The 23,920-nt window shown below is 40.0% G+C and overlaps 1 protein-coding gene across 1 annotated transcript in view; it reads right to left on the bottom strand.

Annotated features, from left to right (window-relative positions):
* The window catches only part of UST (uronyl-2-sulfotransferase), a 280,713-nt gene that overhangs the window by 145,064 nt on the left and 111,729 nt on the right, over positions 1 to 23,920 (bottom strand). The window contains exon 2 of the mRNA XM_005884691.2: positions 11,010 to 11,053. Coding sequence (XP_005884753.1) covers positions 11,010 to 11,053 — 44 coding nt within the window. The remainder of the gene's footprint in view (positions 1 to 11,009; positions 11,054 to 23,920) is intronic.

Raw genomic sequence — 23,920 nt, 5'->3', positions numbered from 1 at the left:
AAGAATGTTCATTTTTCTATATATATAAAATAAGAATGACCTTCCTGGATTCAAGAACATCAGCTCTAAAACAGGAGGCTGTTCCGCCAAACAACCTTGTTCTCCTCCTAATCCATTGTGAATTTGTCATCCATGAATAGATATAAACTTTTATGAGGACTGATGGATAGTTTTGGTCTGCACTTTCATTTGGGCAAATGATGTCTAGTTGTTTATTATCCACTGTAAGAAGCAGAATAGCCTTCAATTTGACTTTGGGAAACCTTATTAAGATTTGAGGGACAATGAGCCTGTTTATTTCAGACCAGAGATGTGTTCAAGGCCTTGGTGAACAGTTTCGTGTTCGCCTCAATTATTTTCCTCAGCCAGTGTCTTTCCTGACAAGAATTGCAATCAATTTAGCCTTTTATTCCACCTTGCATGATCATTCTTGCTGTTAACGTTCTGGATGTTCTCCAGCTCAATTATGCCCCTTTTAATCATTGTTGTCTGAAACTGCATCTAATCTTTCATGTGTAGGTAAATCAAAGCTTGCACGGGGCACAGCTATGCTCCCTGCTGAAGGATGTCCAGTGTTTTGATAGTCTCTTTGGGCTGCAGTATCGCACTGAGTGGAAGCCCCTAGGTCAGCGGTTCTCAACCTGTGGGTTGCGACCCCTTTGGGGGTCAAACGACCCTTTCACAGGGGTCGCCTAAATACATCCTGCATATCAGATATTTACATTACGATTCATAACAGTAACAAAATTGCAGGTATGAAGTAGCAACGAAAATAATTTTATGGTTGGGGGTCACCACAACATGAGGAACTGTATTAAAGGGTCGAGGCATTAGGAAGGTTGAGAACCACTGCCCTAGGTGATAACTGACAAAGACACCAGGCTTAGTAGGTATTTCTGTGGCTTACTACTATTCTCCTCTCCCCTCAGGAAAAAAAAAAAAGATTTAAGTCACTGGCAAACTCAGAGATTTTTCTAAGCATTTCCTCTAAAAGGTCACCAGTAAAGATGTAAGACAAATCAAACATTGATTTTTTTTAAAGTATCTGATTATGCTTATCAACCTATCTATCCCCTATTAGTTTTTTAAAAATAAAAGTGAATTAAGTTAATTTAATTCAATATCTATTTCTAAGTGAAAGATCACAAGAAAACACAATTCCTTCAAGTTGTATGCTTTCAAAAAATTAGAATATTTCATTAACATGATAAGAAATATCTATTTTAACCTCAATATCAAAATTAAGTTTAGTGATAAAACTGTAGCATAATCATTAAAACTTAAAACAAAGGTGCTATGTATAACTACCATTCGTTCATTTGACAAATATTTATTGAGTGCTACTATGTGCCAAGTACATGTTCTAAATGTGTGACATGGTGATAATTAATACATACTCCCCCACCATGGACCTTTTATTACTTAATATTATTCTGGAATATAAAAACTTAAAACAGAAGTAGATAAAATAAGATAAAATGAATGGTTTTTGTCAAGTATTCCCTATTAAGAAAAAAAACTGAAAGATTATTGAAATAAAAAGTTCAGCAACATAAGTACATATAAAGCACAAAATCAATAATTTTCAATATTACAACAATCTATTTACATATAGTAGAAAAATATTCCATTCAGAATAACAACCAAAAGTAGAAAAAAAATCTAAAAATAACCTTTTGTAAGAAATGTAAAACCTTTATGGAACCAAAGAATGCTATAATATAAAATATTCAGAGACAATAACAACATCAAACAAATTCTTAGAAATAAAAAAAAAAACCATAGGGAAGAAACTCAACAGAAAGATTGAAAGACAAAGATGAGAAATTCTACCAGATGGTAGAGCAAAAAGATAAAGAAAAATAAAAGAAACAAAATAGGAAATATAAAGTATTAGTCATAGAGGTTCAACATCCAAATAAGAGGAGATCAGAGAAACAGAAAGAGAAAATATAGAGGAAGAAATCAGTGAAAAAAATCAAGCAAATATCCCAAAACAGAATATCAATTTCCTGATTGAAAGTCCACTGAGTACCCAGAAGAGTATCTGAAAACTTACACACAGTAGGCACAAAATTATAATAGTTTAGGACAATAGAAATAAGAGGCTTCCATAAAGACAGATTCGATTTTCATATAAAGGGTCAAGAATTAGTCTTCTCAACAATAATACTGTAAGCTACAAGTGGAGAAGGACCTTAACATTCTGAGGGATAATGATTTTGTGACAGAGACATTTAATGCTCACAATATCTAGGAGGTCTATTTGTCAACACCCTTGCAACTGAGCAGGGTTTTTGGCCAATTCTGGTCAACAGACTGCTTACAATCATAACTTGTCATTTTCAGGATGAGGGGATAAAAAGTCTTTACACATCCCTCCAGCTCCTCTCTGCCCTGCCGTTGTGACATGGAGGTCCGAGTGGAGAAGATGAAGCCACAGGATATAAACGGCCTGGATCTCTGCAAGAGCTCTGGAAGGGCTCCTAAGAGCCATCGGACCCCCAGATGGTCTTACATAAGCAAGACAAGCTCCAAAGTGTGAAGCCACTGAGATTTTGCAACACCTTAGCCTATCTTGATTAATATAGATTCCCAATCTGGAATTTTATATCCTGTCAAACTATCAATCAAGGATAGAATAAAGACATTTTCAGAAATGCAATGTTTCAGAAAATGTCCATCCTGTGCACCTTTTCTCAAGAAGCTCCTGGAGGCTGAGGAAAGAGATGCATAGAAGACAGAATAATGCCCCCCACCCAAAGATGTCCAAGTCCTAACTTCCTGAATCTGTGATATGTTACCTTACACGCCATAGTAGACCTTGAGATGGGGAGATTATCCGGTATTAGTCAAATGAACCCAACATAATCACAAGAGTCCTTATGATAGGTGGGCTCAAGAAGCTGGAAAGTTGAGGAAATAGATTATCTTCTAGAGCTTCCAGAAGGAAGAAGCCTGATTTTAGACTCACTTCAGACTTGTGAACTCAAGAGCAATAAGATAATACATTTGTGTTGTTTTAAGCCACTAGGTTTATTGTCATTTGTTACAGCAGCAACAGGAACTAATGCCACATGGCTATGCAGGAAACTGGAAGCAAACGGGAGTGAAGGGAGCTCCCGGGACACATGTGAGCGGGAGGCTGTGTGCAACCAGCCAGATGGGAGCAGATGCCAAGGCCCCAGAGAGATGTCAGCAATGCGACACTGATAAAATACCTAATGTGGCTGGAGGCTGTGAGAGGAGATTTACATCACAGGGGAAGAGTTTGAGGGTACCTTGGAGACCACAGAAAAGTATGAGCATAAATTTCCAAACCAAGACAATTATTTATTACAAAGAAAACAAAAAGCTAAACAGGAAAGGAAACATTATCGTAATGGCTCAGCTGCAGCTATTATTTACCTAGTGTCAACAATAAAAACACTGAGTACTCATTTAGTCCAAATAATACACAGTTTAGGAGGATTCGGAATGAGAAGGGTGCTTGCATGGTGGTAGTGGGCAGCCTGTAATGAAATTGCTAAATCCTGTTCCACAAAGGATGCCAACGGACAATGCCTAAAGCTGAGAAAAATCAAGAAGAAGCAACATAATCAAGTTACTCAGAGATATAAAAGCTAGTGCAGTTAACAGAATAATTGCTTCTGAAGAGGAGAGAGTAATAGGGAAGGCGTAGTCAGGGGTCACTTTTTATAATAAGCCAATGAGCCATCTCATGCTTTAAACTCTATGCAGTAGGTACCTGCTTAACTTTAATTAACATAAACACTACATAAAGGGACTGGTAAAATATTCACAACAAATGATGCATAATACTTTAGTACCCTTCACATATATAAAGAAAGATTGGACAGGACTGTGAAAAACTCTTCATTATGGTTGCCTCTGAGTGGTGGCAGTATGGGTGATTTTTTTTTCCTACTACTCTATAATTTTCCATACTTTTCAAATCAAATCAAAATACGAGCATGTATAATATTAAAAACCAAAAAATTGATCATATGGTCAAGGAAGACATTTAAAAAAAAACGGAAAGAATTAGGTAACTATTCTGGGAAAAAACCAAAAAATTGATCATATGGTCAAGGAAGACATTAAAAAAAAGGAAAGAATTAGGTAACTATACTGGGAGCTGCTAAGATGATTAAGTTACTAGCAACTTTGAAAACCCTGAGGCAACTGTTACCCTGCCAAGAATGGTGGCATTTACTAAAGCAATTTCTTAATTAAATATATCTACCAGATACCGTCTCCTAATTTATAAGAACTCTCGGGTTCCAAAAGCTGTCCCTCCTTTATTCCTTGGGCTAGTTCAGCACACTAAGCAAGGTCTTTTACCTTCAAATTTAACATTTCATGCTTCATTTAAATATCTCTCTAATGTTAAAAGCAACCCAAGCCCAACAACTTGTTGAGTCCATGATTGTAATTGGTGCTGGTTTCAATAAAGTTTGGAGAATATGGTATCAGTGATAACTAGCTCTTGGGTCTTGGGTAGTGGAAGAGGGAAAATGCTAAAAGAACAATGATATGAAACACATATTTTCAGACCTGTGACTTCACAGAATTTTTTTAATAAAAGAAAAAGACAGAAGTGAAAGATGTACTCAATAGCACTAAACATTTGTTGAGGAAGAAATGAGTTCACTATGTTCTTCTCGGGGAAAAAGTGGACACATTACATGCTCCTAAAATTGATAAATTTAGATGTACTGTTTCTGAACTTGGACACAGATCTACATGGAATGTTGAAATCTCAGGGGGCCACTAACTGGGCCAAACACCTCAATGTTCATGATTAAGAGCTGTGATGAGTACAAAGGAAAGTGAAGCAAGAATACAGGTGACTTCAGGATAAGAAACAATAACCCTATTATGTAAGGTTAATTTGTTGGCCTTTTGCAGAACCTTTTACCTTCTAAGCTTTTAATTATCCTTCTCAAACAAAATACCAAAGCATAAAGTTCTTTAGAGCACACACTGAGCTCAAACACCCTTAAGAGTTATTTAAAAACAAAATATTCAAGTCATTAATTTTCCTACTATTTGCAATGATAAAAAAGAGAGAGGGTGGAAGGGACTCCTTCAAGGTCATGCTCATCAGAGTGAAACTTATTCCTGACTCCCTGCCTCATTCTGTCCTGCTACTTCTTTCTTTCTCGAATCCTAATATATTTATCATGAATCATTAAACACAAACCTATTACCCAGTGCAATTGATTCTTCCACAAAATGAAAAGCAGCTCCACTTTTTGTAAGTTTTTTTTAAAAGACTTTGGGTAAAGTCAGGATTGGATGCAGAGAACAATATTAAGAAAAGCTTTATGGCAATGGGTCATGGAGGACCTTGCTTAGTGTGCTGAACTAGCCCAAGGCATAAAGGAGGGACAGCTATGGAACCCAAAAGTTCTTATAAATTAGGAGATGGTATCTGGTAGATCAACTAACCTGTAATTAATTGCTTTTAAAAATCCAAAGAAAATGGGGTTGGAGATTGGGAGTGAGAATTACTCTAAGTTTTCCAAAATAGAGTTACCAAAATCTGTCAAAGGCCCTATAAATGAGATACTGATAGTACTAAGGACCACTGCTGGGTGCTCACATGTGCTTGGCATCATGCTAAGTATTTTCTGTTTATTGCATTTAAGCCTCACAGTTCCAAGAGGTGGACATTACTAATCTCATTTAGAAAAAAAACCCACAAAAACAAAAAAAACTGAGGCTCAGTGAGGTAAAGTACTCAGCCTAAAGTACTTAGTCACATCTCTAGGATTTGAACTGAGATCTGATTTCAAAATCCATACTCCTCAGCCTCCTGTAACCAACAACAAATAAGAAAGAGTGAAAAATCTGGCAAGCTAAAAAGTTTTAAGTCTAAGGCATGGATATGTTGGGTATATGGGGTGTACATTTCATTTATTTCACTATTTTTGTTTGGAATACTCCATAGTTAAAAAGAATAACTGAGAATAATGGCTACTGTATTGAACAGGGTAGGCCTAGAAGAATGATTCATTATGGAAATCAATTGTATTACATCACCCTCCATATTTCTTATTTCATTACCCAAAATATTGTACATCTTTCTGAAAGATATAAAAGAAGGTTGGAAGTACCATCCTTGTAGTTTGCTTTTAACTTCCATTGAACAGAGTGGAGAATTCAGAATTTTTCATTCCTGCCTCTAAGGACAAAGAAAGGAAAATTGACAGAGGGAGAGGTTTCACACGCATTAGAGCAGCGGTTCTCAACCTGTGGGCCGCGACCCCTTTGGGGGTCGAATGACCCTTTCACAGGGGTCGTCTAAGACCATCGGAAAACACATATATAATTACATATTGTTTTTGTGGTTAATCACTATGCTTTAATTATGTTCAATTTGTAACAATGAAATTGGGGGTCACCACAACATGAGGAACTGTATTAAAGGGTCACGGCATTAGGAAGGTTTGAGAACCACTGCATTAGAGAAATCTGAGATGAATGCCAAGACTTAAACAATAGCACTCAAGACTCTAATGATGATGGAGAAATGGATCATGGGGTGAAACCTCAGCTACAAGTCTTTAGATGATGACATCCTACATCAAGTCTCTGAAACTCAAGAGTCCATTAGTGAACAATATATTTCTAATGACAAAAAGGAAATGTGGTATTCTCATGCAGTTAGTCATCAAGAGAAAAAAACATCAGAATTTTGCAACAAGAACCTGGATCATCCATTTTGTTCAATGAATGTGGGACAGTATTCTTTCATCTTTTGTGATGTTTATATACCAAATTTTACTTTACATACAGTTTGTTAATGTATAATTGCTGACGGTGTATATGTCCACAAAGATGATTGGAAGGCAAAAGATGAGGTAGAAATTAAAAAATTTACCAGATGGTTAAAAAATTAAGAGTCCATTGTACTCACATGGTAAATGGTGATAACTATTTTTTGGTGATATACTGAGGGTCAAAACTTGTTTATTGTAACAGTCAAGGTCCCAAATAACTTACATAAAAGAGTAAACTCTAGCAATAAGGTAAAAATTGTTGCATTTCTACTTAAATTGGTGATCTTGAAATGATTAAAAGCATGGGCCCTGAAGCTACACAGCCCTGGGCTGGATTCCCAAGGCCAATATTCAGTGCATGACCTTTGGCAAGTTATTCAGTCTCTGTAAGATCTAGTTCCCTCATCTGTAAAATTAGGATTAAAAATTATTTCCTTTTTATAGAGTTTTATAGAGACTAAACATGCATGCAAAGCGCTTGGCAGAGTACTTGGCACATAGGAAACAATAGACATCCGCTATGGAGCATGATTTTATTTTCCTTGAGTTGTTTAAACCAACTCTCCTTATCTATAAGATTTGGAAACCCAGAGCATGTGAAATGATAACTGTCTTGGTAGGCACCAGAACTGATCAAATACTTGATGAGCAAATACTTGATGCTCATGTTCCAGGTGAAGTGAATCTGAATCCAGGAGGAGAGAGGTCAACTTTCAGTGGGGGAACGGGGGAGGTAGGGGGGCACTGCTCTGGGAGGGTCCATAAAACTACAAATGGTGCTTTAGGAGCCAGAGTACTGCAGGCTTTCCAGTCCAAGTTTAATCTCACACCAGGAATTTTTTTCCTGGTCTTCAGGTTGAGCAGACATTACTTTAGTGAATTCAAATTATACAGAACAGCATAAGAAATAGGGTAAAAATCTCATCATCTGCAGAAAATATGATGATCGTTCCAGGCGCAAAGACACACACACACACACACACACACACAATTTTATAAGAAGTGCAATCATACTATGCTTGCTGTTTTTTGCCTGTTTTTATACAAGAGACTATCTTTCTATTTCATTCGGAAGAGGTCTACATGTTCGTTTCTAGTAGGGATCTAATCTTAAGGACTGTATTCTGTGCACACACAGAATGCCAGCAAAAAAGTGGTCAACAAAAGAAAATATTAACATCTGTTTTTAAATGACTTAGCTCAAAAACTGAGGTGAGCTGCGAGGTTAAAGTAGATTTGAAAAACAAGTGAAAATCAGAGGCATTTGGTTCTCTTATATGAAAATACCGGAGACAATGAAGACCTGGGCCCTGTGTGTGTCGTGTGGTGCACACCCCATTCCCCAAAAGGCTATTACTTGTGGAATGTGAAACTTGTAGAACTGCGCTTTTAATAAAATGAGAACCCGCCTATAAACCTCGGTACATTTTTAGGGCTTACAAATCTTATTCTATCTAGATCACAGCTCTTTCGGTCTTGGCATCAAAAAGTTATTTCTGAATGCTAAACAGAAATGAAAACTGTGGGTCTGGATGCAGTCCCGCTGTCCCCTGCCAGGCGGGGGGTTCATGCTGGAGGCCACACATGTCTGAGTCCTTATCCTCTGGGTGCCACCATGCCCTGGATATGCCAGTGGTCTGTAGACCTAAATAACCAACGCCCCACCTCGGGGGACACTCAAGGGACTTGTGTCTGGCAGTCCGACCTCGTCACTGCTGGGATTCATTTCCACCCTGCCAGAACTAGTAAGCACGGATGAAAAGAGGTTAACATACCAATATTATTTTTACCCGTTTTTGTATTATTCTTATTTTGGCTACTGCTTAGAAAGTCAAGAGTGTTTTTGCTATTCCACTTCTAGATAATGAAAATAGTTATAGTGAAAGACTGTATTATATAAACTTGTGCTTGTTTAAAGAGATTATAGCCACAATTTTCAAACTTGGAAAAGTTTACAATCTCTTTTATTCTGAAAGTGGTGTAAAATGATCTGATAGAACCTGCTCAGTTTTGTATCACAGGGAGCCTTAGTTGGAGGTGGCAGAAGAGGGAGGGGTGCAGGCCAAACTGCATGGGGCGGGGTGCGGAGGGAGGACACAATGCACTGACAGAGGAAAACGTTCAGGGGCAAGGGAGAGAGCCCAGCAAACACAGAACCCAGGCACTGAGGACACTAGGAAAGGGACAGACAGGATGGGCACCCCAGCATGAGGAAGGCCCCCAGGCAGACTAAAGGGGTGGCCCCAGGCTGGTCACCAAAGATTGAGTAAAAGAAGGTAAGTTCATATAAAGTGGGCCTGGGTCTTCTGAAGAGGTAAAACCTTATGTATCAAACCTGGAACCCAAAGCAATGCCCTGACATGCCATTGAAGGAAACAGCTGATGGGTCTCACATACAGAGCCGCCTAACACCTCTTCCCTGCAGGGCACTTGGCCCCACTTGGGAGAGAAGTACAATCAGTGGCAAAGGAACCTAGCAGGCCAACTGCGCTATGCTTCTTTCCCACCCTGACTCACTTTCCCTCCTAGGCAGGTTATTGACCAAAGGAAATACGTTTTCACTACAAGAAAAGTTACAATGGGAGTCATCATGATACTAATTAATAGCCTTTATATAATTAGCCATACCACTCCTTGTAGGCTATTAGCAGTAAAAAACCACACAGAAAATGGCCAGGGGAATGGTTTTCTCTATATCCGTGGCCTTACATCCCCAGACAAGTAGCACCAGCATCTATCAAAAGTTTGTTAGAAATGCAAACTCTCATATCCCACCTCAAACCTACAAAATGAGACATGCAGGGGGCTGGGTCCTGCAATCTGTGCTTTAACAAGCCTCCAGTTTGAGAATACTGGCCTCGTGGAAAGACCTGGGATAGGAGCTAGGAGATCTAATTCAGATTCCAGCTCTGGGGGGCATGGTCCAACTCAGTGAAATTGAATGAACAGCATTGCACGGACATGAGGAAACTGAGACGAGATGGACATTGTTCTTCTCTTCAGATGGTGTCCAATCCTCTACATACTTTTTTCCTCCAGGGTAGGAGCTATTTTGTTGCTGCTATTCTTGTGTTGTCTCATATTTGTATTCCTAGTACCTACAGCTTCACAAGCACTCAATATGCAGTGGGCCGCGTGGTAGAGCCATTCATGACTGTGACAAGCACTACTGTACCATTCATCAATGATCTTAATGTTACTCCAGTCTAGTTAACATTCCCCACCACTTATTTAATGCTCATAGCATGCCAGACGCTGAGTGCTTGTCATATTTCACCTCATTCAATCCTTTTAGTCGTCCTATACTGTGGGCAGTATTTTTAATCCTACTTTGCACATTACAACACTCAAGTTCAAATACTAAGTAATTTGTCCAATGTCATACACTGAAAGTGGCAGAGCCAGTGGTGAGCCCGGAAACACCTGATTCTGAAGCTCATGGGTTTAAATGGGGTGGAGTTTTTCAAATCCCCAACTCAGAGCTGACGTTAGGATAAATTCCCAGCTGCTAAGGTTAGCGGTTGGTTTTCTTCTCAGTATGCACTTAAAACTGTACTTTGCAGGCAGCGCCTTCAGTTGTCAAAGACTGTCTTTATATTTTTGTAGATTGACATTTGGTTTTCATTGATTTCAAGAAAGTAGCTAGTGGTAGAGAACTACAGTAATACTTTGCTAGATAGTTCTGACCCTTAAAAAGTAAAGCCCAAACTGCTTAAAGAAAGAACAAAGGTGGGCACACAGGCCATGCCACGTCAGCCTGGGGGGGGGGCACTGGCAGAGAAATCTGGTTCTAAGGGGTTGAGCCTTGGGTGGAATGTACCAATGAAGGCAGGCTGGGGAGAAGTGGGCAGAGGTGAGTCTAGCTAAGGCTCTAGGGATGGGGAGGCTGTGTTGTGGGCATTACATCATGGGCCAGCATGGATGCTGAGACCAATGAGGCAGCAGACAGGGGAAGCAGCCAAAGACCTGAAGTCAGCCGAAGGCTCCAGTGCTGTGACAGCTACAGCTACTGATGAGATCCTGGCTCTCCTCTCTCACCATTTTGGCTACCTCCACATGCTTCCTTTTCTCCATACTATAAGGCGAAGATTAGCTTGACAACTGCCAACAACTATTTTCTTTTGAAGAATTCAGAGCCAGGAGAGATGTGGTTGGGGTTGGTGGAGGCTGTAGGTACTAAGAAAAGGAAAAGGGGATTTATACCACAAGCAGAGGCCTTACCTTACTAGGAGGTGGTCCATGGTCATCCAAGTAAGTGGAATTTCCTAGGGAAAAAGAAAAAGAAGAAAGTTGGTGAATCAATACTTTTAAACCCAAAATGAATTCAGTACAAAGTCATTCCAAATAAGCATTCTAGAAATATTTCTATTCAGACAACCATACCAAAGAAAAATGGGCAGGATTTTTGCTGTATTACCACGCTTGGTTAATAGTTTCAGCAGTTACAAACATTGTATGTACATAGGTGTGTATGCACACAGACATACCCATGCAGAAACATGCACCATGATTCCTCACCCAATATTTGTAGATAGCCCATTGTACATCAGAATTACATATAGGGATTTTTAGGACAGATTTCCCAACCCTGTGCCCACAGGTTCTGATTCAGCAGCTCTGAGCACCTGCATTTCTAACAAGTTCCCAAGTGAGGCTGAGGTGGCAGGTCCTAGAACCACTGCACTGTTTCTCCACTTTGTCTTGATTGTCAATTTCCTTCATTTTTTTCAGTCTAGCTTGCTTCCAAGCTCCTTTTGTCTTAGTATAATAGCCACTTGCTGGTTTGTGTGCTTTCAGAGTGCATGGTTACTGTTTCCTGATGAACAAAGACTCAGAGGGGTTAAGGCAGGAGCTAAAGGTTATTGAATTTCTTTAATATAGCAGGTACTCTGCTAGGTGTTTTACAGGTATTCATTCATGTAATTCAAGTATCATGAGTGGGTTGTAATTACCCCTGCTTATGGAGGAGAGAGCAGAGGCCTGGAGAAATCCAATAATTTGCTCATGGTCACACAGCTATTAAATTGCGAGAGGAGAGAAGACTTTTTTCCAGAGGTTGCTCGGTTATCTGCCTATCCAAAAAGCCTAGGGTGCTGACATCTCCGGCAACCTGGGTATGGCCAATGTGCCCACCTGGCAACACGCTGAGTCACTTGGGGGAGCCAGTGATATGACCAGTATAACCAGAGACTCTCTTCTCCAAGAGGCAACACTTGTCGGTCCCGGGGAAATCATCTCCACGAGAAGTGAAGATAACCAGACTCTCTAACAGAACAAACTATAAAAAATATGGTAAACACAAGAGTACTTAGAACAGGAGCACAGGGAATAAGGTAAATGTCCTCATTGGAGTAGATGAAAGATGATTTTTTAGGAAAGAGCGAAAGTGGCTGAAGAAATTGGAATAAAAAGAGGAAGCAGAGCTTAAGCCAGGGACAGTTCAAGTGGGGACATTTATCCAAACATAAATAAGTGGGCTTGGCCTGTGGGCCCTTTTCCGTCCTGAGCATCATCCATCCCCTTCTCTGTGTAGTCTTCTGATTTAACACCCACTTGATGTTAACAAGGACTGTACTCTCACTGGCCAGTTGGACGAGGTAAAGGGACAACGGCCTGCGATATTCATGCACAAGAAAGACACGGAAGCACAAACACCTGGCATGCTCGTGATTGCGTTATTTTTAAGAAACTTTGAAATATGAATGTGATTTACTGTTTGTTAGCTCTTAATGATTGTGCTGCACTCCACTGGGAACATACACAAGTAGGAAGTGAGACCTATGTCTGGCTTAACGAAGAGGAAGTGCACAAAAGAATTCAGAAAAACAATCACCTGAGTCTAGAGCTGTGGTCGGCAAACTGTGGCTTGCGAGCCACACGCGGCTCTTTGGCCCCTTGAGTGTGGCTCTTCCACAAAATACCACGTGCGGGTGCGCACGTACAGTGCGATTGAAACTTCGTGGCCCATGCGGAGAAATCGGTATTTTGTGGAAGAGCCACACTCAAGGGGCCAAAGAGCCGCATGTGGCTCGCGAGCCGCAGTTTGTTGACCACTAGTCTAGAGAGATATTCAGAACTGTCTCTACAAGGCATGGGTATAGCTGCAGAGGGTTCCCGTGTGCTCATCATGTAAGTGTGTCTTCCCAGGAGGGATGCAGAAATCCCAACGTGCTCCAGCATGTTCTCCAGGTGTCAATCTCAAGCTCCAGCCGCTAAATGTTTCTAAAACACTGGAAGTTTCCATAAGAACCAAAGTCCCTGAAACTCCTAAAAAGGACTGACCAAGCCTGACTGCTACCTCAAACTCCAGACGTGGGTCCCACTGACTCCTTAGCACCTCCTTCTTGATTGGCTACAGGCAACTCACCCTTTGACAGGCCAAGCAGAACTCTATATTTGCTTGGATTCCACCGCCAAATTTCTGCCTCCCCTGTTTTCCTTGTTGGGTTACAGGATACATCCTTTCTCCCATAGGCTCCAAAGTCCCAAGAGTCATCCTTGATTCATCTCCTTCCCTTAACCCGTACAATCCAGTTGCAAGTCCTGTTGGCTCAGCCTTCACAATATTACTCAAATCTGATCACATTTCCCCAGGCCTTCTGGGCCATCTGGAGAGCCCTTGTGTTTCTTCCATGATCTCTAATTTTTTTCCTATCCATACAGCAATCAGAGGGATCTTTTAACCCTATCAATCCGACCATGTTAGCCCTCTGTTTAAAATCTGTTTCTCTAAGAACAAAATAGTCAGCACCTTGTATGGTCTATAACCCTACATGACCTCAAGCCTTGCCTCCTACCACACCCGCCACCAACCACAACAGCCTTTTCTCTGCTCCCAACACACCAACCTCTTGTGGGTCAGGGACCTTTTGACCTAGTTCTTCCCTCTGCAGAAAAAAAGCTCTTCCCCACTTCCTTCACTCAGGCTCAGCTCAAATATCCTCCCTCTCTCCCGCGTCCCTCTCACCCTTATAGAAGACTTCATTTCCTTCTGCGCAGAGAAAGGAACAGGGCTGACCAGTGTGGGCACTTGCACTGTGGACTCCATTGTTATCTCCACCAGCAGATCCCTGACCTCCCATCCAGTTATGTTCCTGCATCTTCTCAGGACAGAGGCTCTAAATGCTTTTGCTTATAACAGATGTACAGAAAGGTACCTGGATTTCTTAAGTTGGAGGCAGCAAATTTTTCTTTTCCTAGGCTATAACTGTATTATTATTATGTATTTACGTAGAGCTTTTCATCTTAGGATCTCACTTAGGCTTTCCTAGTACAAAGTAAACAAAACTGTCAGAATTTTCAAACCTGAAGCTAGTAGCTTTTTGTCTGTGGAGATCAAAGGGAACACTTATCACAAGAGCTTCCCTAAACATCAAAGAAGCTTCTAGCTGTTCTGTCTTACAGAGGATTCTACTGAGGGTGTCAAGTTTTGGGGAAAGAAGATCCCTCCAGCCTTTGAGCTTGGTGCTCCAGATGCAAATCTGGGAAGAAAGTGCGTAGGAGGGCTCATGAAGGGTCTGGAGCCAGGATAAGGACAAGCACTCACCTATCACCCACCGCCACTGCTCTATGAATGTCCACTTCTGCGCCCAGTCTCTAATCCCAGGTCCCAGCACCCTGTGAGGCAGTACCTCTTATTTTTGGAGGCACATCATTTCATTTCTTTCCAGAAAGTACCCACACTGGTCAGCCTCCTTTTCGTATCTCAAGTCCTTCCTTTTGGGATCAAGGATTTCAGTATCTTGTCAAGTCAGAAAAAAAGGAATAGTATACCCACCACATGTTTCCCCTCCTACCATCAGTCGATCTTTCAGAAGGGCCTGTCTCTAAACCGCCAAGAAATTGCTAGCTCAGGCCGGTATCGACCTAACCCTCTTGGAGAAGTCAGGTTTGTCCAGGCTGCTCAGGTCGGGGGAGGACACGCATGATAGCTGATCAGAAGTAACACTCCAGCCCTGCACACTATTCAGCCGGCCCATATCTGTACGTGGGTTAAAATGTATGGAGCTGTACACCAAAACCACTGCCAACAACGCACTCATGGTTTAATGGTATTAATGATGCCCTGACTAGAAGGCAAGTGATCTCAGACTTTGCAACCAGCTAAATCACAATCCATTCTAAATCTCACCCTACCCATCCAGCCCTTCATGATGGAGACCTCACATCCTTTCTCCCATAGGCTCCAAAGTCCAAGAGTCATCCTTGATTCATCTCCTTCCCTTAACCCATCCATACAATCCAGTTGCAAGTCCTGGAGGTGGTAAACATAACACGAGAGATCACGTGTGAATTTTCAAAGGGTTACAATTTGTGGACTTACTAGAGTGTTTACATATTCCAGAGTCATTGGTGGAGAGTAAGTTATCAATGTCTACCGACTTCCACCATCACGTAAACTATTTGCTACAAATATGCATTTCAGGAAACTCATGTGAAGTCTGATACTAGGAATTAGGAGGCCAAGATTTGTGACTTGGCATCTGAAGATTCCTGACTGATTACCATAGCATACCTGGATCTCAGCTGGCAGGACTAAGGCATGCTAACCATACAAGAGCCATCAAAGTCTTCTGTGACAAGAGCAATAAAAAACCAGACATACTATATACCTACATATACAGATTATATCTCACTTTTACAATAGAAAATATCCACAAGAAGTGTCATTCCACTCTGAATAAATTGCTTTACCTCCTCAAAGTTTTCCATACACACATCTGTAAAAATGAAATAAGTTCATAAGTTATTGTAAGGAGTTACCCCAGGGTATTTTCATTCCATGAAAAATAGTTAGAACTCTACCTGCACATGATTAGCACCTGGTAAGCTCACTAGCAGTCCTAGTTGTACTCTGAGTAACAGCAGGAACAGTCTAAAACCCTACTTCCCTGCTTTCCATTCTCCACTCAGTAGTTTTCAACCCCTGATCCCCCTGCACATTCCACTTGCCTGCAATGATTTTAAGAAATGATACAGGGCCTCGCCTTAGTTGTCCTGATTTCATTATTCTGGGACAAGTCATTTGGCATCTGGTATTTTCTAAAGTTCTTCAGGTAATTCTAATGTCTAGCCAGGGCTGAGAATCACTGAGGTACATAATACAAATTAGTGTACTTCCTAATTCAGGTCAAATCTCATTTTTTAGAAGTAAAAAGTAACAGACCTTATTCAAGCTGATCCTAATCACAGGTCACCTCCGTCATTTCTTATTGTACAACAGGAGTTCCAAATCAGAGGAGAACGCTGATGGAGCGCTGATGCTCACAGAGGGGCTCCCAACCACAGAGGAGGCCGCCAGGCAGCTCTGGTTCACACCTGCTCCAGGGACATAACCAAACTGAAAAGGACTAAGGCTCACAGGCTGCCGAGAGTGGGCTGGCCGAAAGTGGGCTGGCCCAAGGCACTCTGGGTTTACCCCTTTACACCACATGGGTTGCCCAAACCTTTCTGAGACTCCACAAATCCTTTCAAAAATAACTTTTAGACATTCTAGTTTCAGAATATATTTGCATTCTGTTGCACCCCTCTTGTTTCAAGGTAAAAAGGGGAAGTAAAAGCATCCTCCTCCATCTGCCCAGAGTATCCCCAGACCCCAGTCAACTTAACCAGGGGATATTCTGTCAGTCCTTGGAGACATTTATATTTGATCCCTACACACACTTTAAGGGCCCACAAGGATCAAAAAGGAAAAAGTCTCCAGAAAATTTGAAGCAAAGACACTGTCTGGTCCCAGCCCAGTGAGGCACCCCTTTTTCCAGGCAGTTTACCTGGAGTGGAGAGGAGATGGGGGGCCTGGTCAGCACATGCCCATGTGAACCCAATAGAAACCAACACAACTGGACAAAGAAGAAACTGCTAGAAGCACTGACATGAAGAAGGGCTGTTGGATAGAATTATCAGGGTATGTGAAATAGCAACAGTGGCTCTTATGTAAGAGGAGAGTAGAAAGGAGCCCAGGGAGATCATTTAGTGGATTCAGGAAGATATCACTAATAGCAGTGACTGTCACTGATGATAAAGAACAGCCCAGGGTGATAGAGGGACTGCTGCAGGCTGCAGAACAAAAGACCCGTGCTCTAATTTCACTCCTACCCCTTCTGAGTTGAGTGACCTTGGAAATATCACCTAATTTCCCTGTAGCTTAGCGTTCCCACTTGCAACACAACTACATTAATAGTAGCACCTAAGTGGTCAGGTGGTTATGAAAATGAAACAAGACACTTAGCACAGTGCCTGCCTGGCATATAGTAAGTGCTCAATGAATGGTAGCTATTTCCTCATCTTATATTACCCAATTTTATCATTTATATTTAATTTAACAATTTTCTCTCTTATTGAGGAAATCAAAGAGAATCCTGAGTCCTGGGGAGTAGTTTATTGTTTTAAGGATGAATATTAATATAAAGTAAGTATTTGTTATTATCTATTATTTTCCGATACTGGCTTGATATGCCTTCAAAAATATCCAATTTCCCCCCAAATTGTTTGAAATACCTTTAACAATGTGCAAATGAAGTTAGAGAACCTTCAGGGGATATAATTTATTCGTGACTCTTAAGTCTTGCATTAGCAGGTTTATTTTTGTCTGAATTGGTCCCTGAAGAACAAAAATGTTTTAATTCCTATTCCTCTTATAGAAAACATAATATGCATTAGTGTCAACGTCAAAAAAGCCACCTCTACACTGTGCCAATTTTGATCAAACATCAGCAGTTCCTTTACAGAGTCTTTCTTCCACGGGCCCTTTTAAAATCATAATCATGAGCAATTGAAATCCTTTTCTCTTTTACTCAGAAGCAGGCATTTCACACAGGATTCTGGTTACCTACAGCAGGATCCTATGGCTGCATCTCCCCTTCCCACCCCCTGTGGAGTCTGGGCCTCTGATAAGACCCTGTTAATGAAGGAGTCACTGTTGAAGGCAACACTGAAACTCCAGCTTAGTCGTTGCCAAAAAATTATGCTAATGCCACCCTTTCCACCGTTAACCATGGGTTACATTTCTCTAAGAGGCAGCTGTCAGCACACACCAGCCGTGGTTAACAATGAGGAGTTTGTATGCTGAGTAAACATCTCCAATTGCCCCAGTTCTTATAATTAACGCAGTCCCAAAGACACTGTAATGGAGGAAAATTGCTTGCACAGCTTTATTTAAGCTTTAATAAATTATTTTCCACTGAATTCAAACCAATGGCTCTATGAACTATCAATACTTAAGTATATTAACTAAAATACCTTTAAAAATACCTCGAATAACCACCCAACCAATTAACAAAGGCAAAAATGTCTGGAAAATACTTTCTTGATCTTAAATGATAAAAATGAGCATACCAGACACTGGGAAAAAAGCAAATTAAACTGTTATCAATTATGATTTAGAAAGCAGCTTCCATTTGTAATAAATTTCAAAAGCAAATTAATGCTTCTTTCTTTGTATGTCTGGTTAAAAAATACTGCCTTTTCTATAATACATCTTTTTCTTTCATTAAATCTGAATATACATTTTAGGATGTCAAGGGTACATTTGTAGAAGAAAATTGCTTTTGGAATCAAATGATCAGTGAACTACTGCTATCATAAAAACCTAAATATAAATAAGAGTTATTGCCAAATTAGCTCAGGAATTCATTGCAATCATATTATATGATCTCAAGCAGATAGGAATGGAGTATCAAACAGACATGGAATCCCTTGAGTTTCTGTTTCAATCCAGTAGATTTTCCTCCCAGAATAATTGCTACACAGTCAACTGACCCCTCCTGTGTAACTGTAATACACCCATTAACAGAGCAGCACCAGCCCTGCACACCTCAGGCTCTAACCAGAAACCAGGTAAGTCCTCTTCTTCTACCAGGATCTACCACCATGTAGCCATCATGAGAATTGACACATTCTAGCACATGCTTATTGCATGAAGCCAGTATGGGCCATACCTAATCATACACCTACACCACACACACCCACCCCATATGATTTCAGAAAAGGAAAATAACTAAAGATATCATATAGTCCAACCCCTCAACTTATGAAGGAAATAACTAATCCAAAGAGAGGTCAACACACCTGGCAGGTTAGCATAAGAGGTTAAGAATAGACCAGGTGACTGGTGCTCATTCCACAACAAAACAGTCTTATTGCATGCCATTTTTTACCCTAAATGGTATTTTCAAGCTTGATCACATAACTTACTCTGCAAGCTTGAATTAGGATGACTTTGGGCTATTCTTACATAATCAAATTATTTCTCTAAGGATAAAGATATATCATTGAGAGAATTTCGAAAGAAAATATGCTTCCAACATTGATGAGAATTCCCAAAGAGAATAATTTAAATGCCCTGTCAGTGGCTACAGGGCACTCACAATCTCTGAAGGCTAATGCACTAACTTCGATGTTCAAGTTTTAGCATGTTTTATTGAAATGTAATTTATTTGAATATCAACTTCCACAGATGAATCAAACACATATGAGACCTGGCCCTGTGCAAAAATGTGAGATGCACCCTTGTAATGGAGTCAGGCACAGCAACATTCAGGGGGTGTCTCCCAGCTGTGTCTTGAAGAAAAGAGGGGTAGGTGTCCCTGACCAGGGTACCCAGTGCCTGGGATGCAGTACTTGGAGGTGGGCAGGATATCTGCATATCCCTGCAGAATGGCAAGTTTAAGTTAAGGATATCCCTATGACCTTGAAATCAAGATCAGAAGATGAAGTCTCATTTAGGAGGCAAAGGGAAGTTTGTGCAAAGCCAAGGGCTCCAGGGCACAACTGAGATAAGCTTACATGTGTATGGAGTTCCAAAGTTCCCTTGCACCACCTCAGCAGCACCTCCATCAACCCTGAAAGACCAACACGGCAGGAGGGAAGCTGATCCCCCCCTCCACACCACCTCGGGGCTCTATACAACAGTGGGCAGATTGGTGGGTTTCCTGTGGCCACCATGTGTCCCGAAACATCAATCACCACTGTGAGCCTGGAAGAAGGCTAAACCAAGAATCTGATGAAAGAAATCTGTGAGGACCAAGTGAGGAAACCCCATAGGAAAGCCATCAGCGGGTCCTGGTGATGTTCTAGGAGTGAAATAACTCTTGCTGGGTTATAGGTCACTACTTGCTTGAAGTTTGGTGTCCAAGCAAACATATATTTTAATGGATTAAAAAAGACTTTGTGTTTCTAGCTCTGCCTCCTACTTGATGGGTTTTCTGGGCCATGGCCCGAGGCCACTGATAAATGAGCATCTGTGTCTTCTACATTCTAAATGCAACAGTAGTAAGATTGACACCGAAACGACTTGTCACTTGCCAATTCTTTTCATGCTTTAGGGAAGTGAGAGGAACAAACATTCTACGGGGCATTTCGAGTAAACTGCACTAATGATATGCATGTGAACAAGACTGCTGAAGAGCTGCTCATAAATGCTGATGCTGATTGGGAAAGTGTGTGGGTGAAATGGTTTGCTAGCAAAGTCGGTCTCATGCAAATGTGGTGAGGCACAACTGTCCCATCTGGGGTGACACTTTCATATAAAACTTTCAAGTCACTCAAGGAAGTGATCTTAGTTTCTTCCTTATTAGGTCTTCAAATGTAAAAGAGGATTTTTTAATAGAGCAGCAGAAGTTATTGAATCATTCAGAACAGTAATCCCCACAAAATTAACTAGCAAGCTATCACATGAGCCTGGAGGTATCTATTTAAAAAGAGTGAGTTTCAAAAATTTCAGTCTCTCTTTTTTTTATCATCTCTCTAGTTCTATTTTGTATCAGATTTAATAGGAGTAAGGCAAGATTTTGTGGTTTGTAGAACTATAATATTGGAAGATAAAAGAGGATTCTCATACATCTATATGTTATTCTGTAGGCACAGGTAAACATACCACTCAACCGGAAAAAAAAAAAAGAGCCAAACAAATAAATGCCTAAAAATCATAAATTCCTTGCCAAAATAAGCTGAGGTCCAGGGGAAAGAATGTAGGAGAAAAAAAATGTGGGCTTTGCAGTGAAATCCACTTGCTGGGTGTAACCTTGGGCAAGGTCTTAGTTTCTGGGTTTTGGTTTTCCCATAGGTAAAACAGAAAGAATAAGACTTACCTTTTAGGGCTGGGGAGATTCGAATTACCACTTATTAACTGCCTGGCATGCATACAATAAAGCATAGCTGTTATGATTATATTTAAAATAGACCTAATTTAAAGACATGGAATGTTAAATAAAACCCCTTCTGAGTAATCACATACATAAACATCAGCCCCGGCACTGAAATATGCATCCCTCATTATGCACTAGAATGGCCTGTCACCACCTTCCCCCGTCTTTTTCAGGATTTATGATGGGAGGTTATACCTGGGCATGAATGCAATGCAATTTTTAAAACCCTGGCAGGATTTAGGTATTCCTATGCTTGTATTATTATTCTAAAAGATAAAGTGTGCTGGGGGTCATACTAGTAAGTACTCTTGAGCACATAGTGGATCCATTTCTTTTCTAGCGAAGTCTTAATTGTGCCTTCCAACAAAATGAGTTGGGAAGTATGCTTTCTTACACCCAGCAAGAGGAATCCTTTGTAACATCCTAGATGCTTTGAATTCATCACACAACTGGATATACTAATGGTCTTTCAAAGTCACAGTGAGCCACTTTTCTGACCCATTGAAGCACTGAGTCTGAGGCAGAGGCAGACAGCAGGCTTGAGAGCAGAGGCATCGCTCTGCTAGAAGAAAATCTTTGCATTAAAGCAGAGAGCTAGTTTCCTGGTCTGTATACTTGTGAATTCCAAATATATTCAAGCCTACTTAATGTCAGCTTGCCTGTTGGAGAATGCTTCTTAATAAAATAATTTTCTCCAACAGCAGAAAACAGCAATCAAATAAATGAATCTAGGCTAATCCCAAATAACGTAATGGTCATGATACAGAGGGAGCATCAGCTCATCAAAGACAGAACTTTCAGTCTAAGGAGTCATCTGAAGTGGCATTGGTCTCAGAGCAGCGTCCTCTGAGAGGCAGTGACAAAGTCACAATGACCAGCCCCACCTGAAACTGTAAAGATTCTTTCACTGGATGGAAGGAAACGCATGGTGACCTTCCTCCCAACTCTCAGATTCCCTGAAGGCCCCCGATGGCAGCAACAGCAAATGAAACTGCACATCTTTGAAAGTTGCTTTACTTATCATGTAGATCTCAATCACATAAATAACTGTGTACTAGTATATATAAAAAAAATAGAGATATCAATGATATCAAGGAGTCATTTTAACTTGGGAATGCTCTTTTTAGCACAGTACTTGATATATAAAATGGTCTTAAAATATAGATTTATTAAAAATATATTAATATTATATATAAATACATAAATATAAAAATATATTTATATTTTAAAATACATATAAGGTTGAACCATATAGTATATATATTCAACCCTACCTTAAAGAAAGGCAGGAATGGGAAGGAAGGGAAAGCTGGTTAAAGGAAAATGTTCTGTTCTGTCAGGAACAACTTTATGGCAGCCAAAGGATGTAAGTGTTATAGATTTTTCTCTATTGAGAGTGCCAGGCAAACACATCCTGATTTACGCCACTGAAGTGGTAGGAACTAGAGCTGCATGAAGATGAGGCAGACTAATGTGAAGACATGGGATGGAAGTTAGATTTGAGTAGAGGAGGATTGAAGGATTCTTGTTAATGACTTTGTAGCTAAGGGTCTACAAGAGAAGCCACCGACCCACCAAAAGGTGCTCAAGACTCTGGTTGGTCTAGAGACCATAAACACTTCCAATTCAAACAAAGCCATTGCAAAGCTTCAAAGAAAAAATCATGCTCTGTGAGGGCTGTGAAAAGACAAATCACAGGAGGGTATGTGACGGCTTTTATATGTAAGCGAGAATAATGGAAGAAACCACACGGCAATGAAGAAAATATATTTCGTGATGGTGCAAAGAGGCACCGGAGCAAAAATAACTTGTAAGGATTATAAAAACAATAATGTAGGCTCATAAATAATATGAGAAATTGAATATGCTAATGAAATCGTGACAGTGGAAGGCAGAAATAGAAAACTAGGTTATACTACCTAATAGAAATGTGAAGCAGTGCAAAATGGATTTTTTGGTAGGAACCCTTGATCCTTTCCTGCAATATAGAAAAATAGGGAAGGAAATGAATATCTGTTGCATGCCAAGCATGAATCGTGCATTGGGCAAATCATTACATACAGCTCTCTCTTCAGTCTTCAGGCAGGTATTGTTTTCTCATGTTGTACTTGAGGAAACAATCTCTCAGAGAGGCCAAAAACTTACTTGAGAAGGGACAGCTAGCCTCCAGCAGGGCCAGGACAGGCGTGGAACAGTCCACTTCCAGAGCCCACTGCAGACTTGCCTTAGCATTCAGACCCCCATCCTTCTGCCTGCAGAACACCAGGGATTTAATAAATTCAGGGATTTTGAAAAGCCTTTCAAATCAGTGAAAAATGTAAGCTATTGGGGCTTTTCATAGTTTTTTAAAAGTATATTATTTTATTTTTTTAGTTAATACATAAAATAATCAATTTTGTCATGGGACAAAGGGAAGAATTTTAAAACTCTCTCTGTGTACCACACATATTCTAAAGTTACATAAATAATGCCACAAAAAGCTGTATATATATGTAAGCGATCTTTGTCTAGGAGAGATAATTTTTTCAATTGAAAAGACTCATTCTATTTTTAAGTAGGTTTCATGCATATTCCCCAAAACATTTAAGTCAAGTTTACAAGACATTTAAGACAAGTTAAAAAGGATAGTTTTTGTTTTTTCCTCACTTAAAGTGTTATTACCACTTTTCACCTAACCAAATTTCAGCTACTCCAATCCCATCTTAGTTCTTTCACTAAGTCTATTTTCAAAACTCAGTTTCACTCACTTATCTCCTCTTTGAATTTCCACTATGAAAGAGAGAGAGATGAAAAAATATAACTTCATATAATATATGTATATATTTTTATATCTTTATAAAATTATATTTATATTTTATAAAACATATTTACATTTTTATAAATATGTTTATGTTTTATAAAATATACTTTTATAAATGTATATTTATGTTTTATAAATATATATTTCATAGTATTATAAATACATATTTATATTTATGAATATATATT

Source organism: Myotis brandtii, unplaced genomic scaffold, assembly GCF_000412655.1.
Source record: "Myotis brandtii unplaced genomic scaffold, ASM41265v1 scaffold847, whole genome shotgun sequence".
Classification (NCBI taxonomy): Eukaryota; Metazoa; Chordata; class Mammalia; order Chiroptera; family Vespertilionidae; genus Myotis; species Myotis brandtii.
The sequence above is the reverse complement of the archived record's forward strand: the minus strand, read 5'-3'. Positions and strand labels throughout refer to the sequence as shown.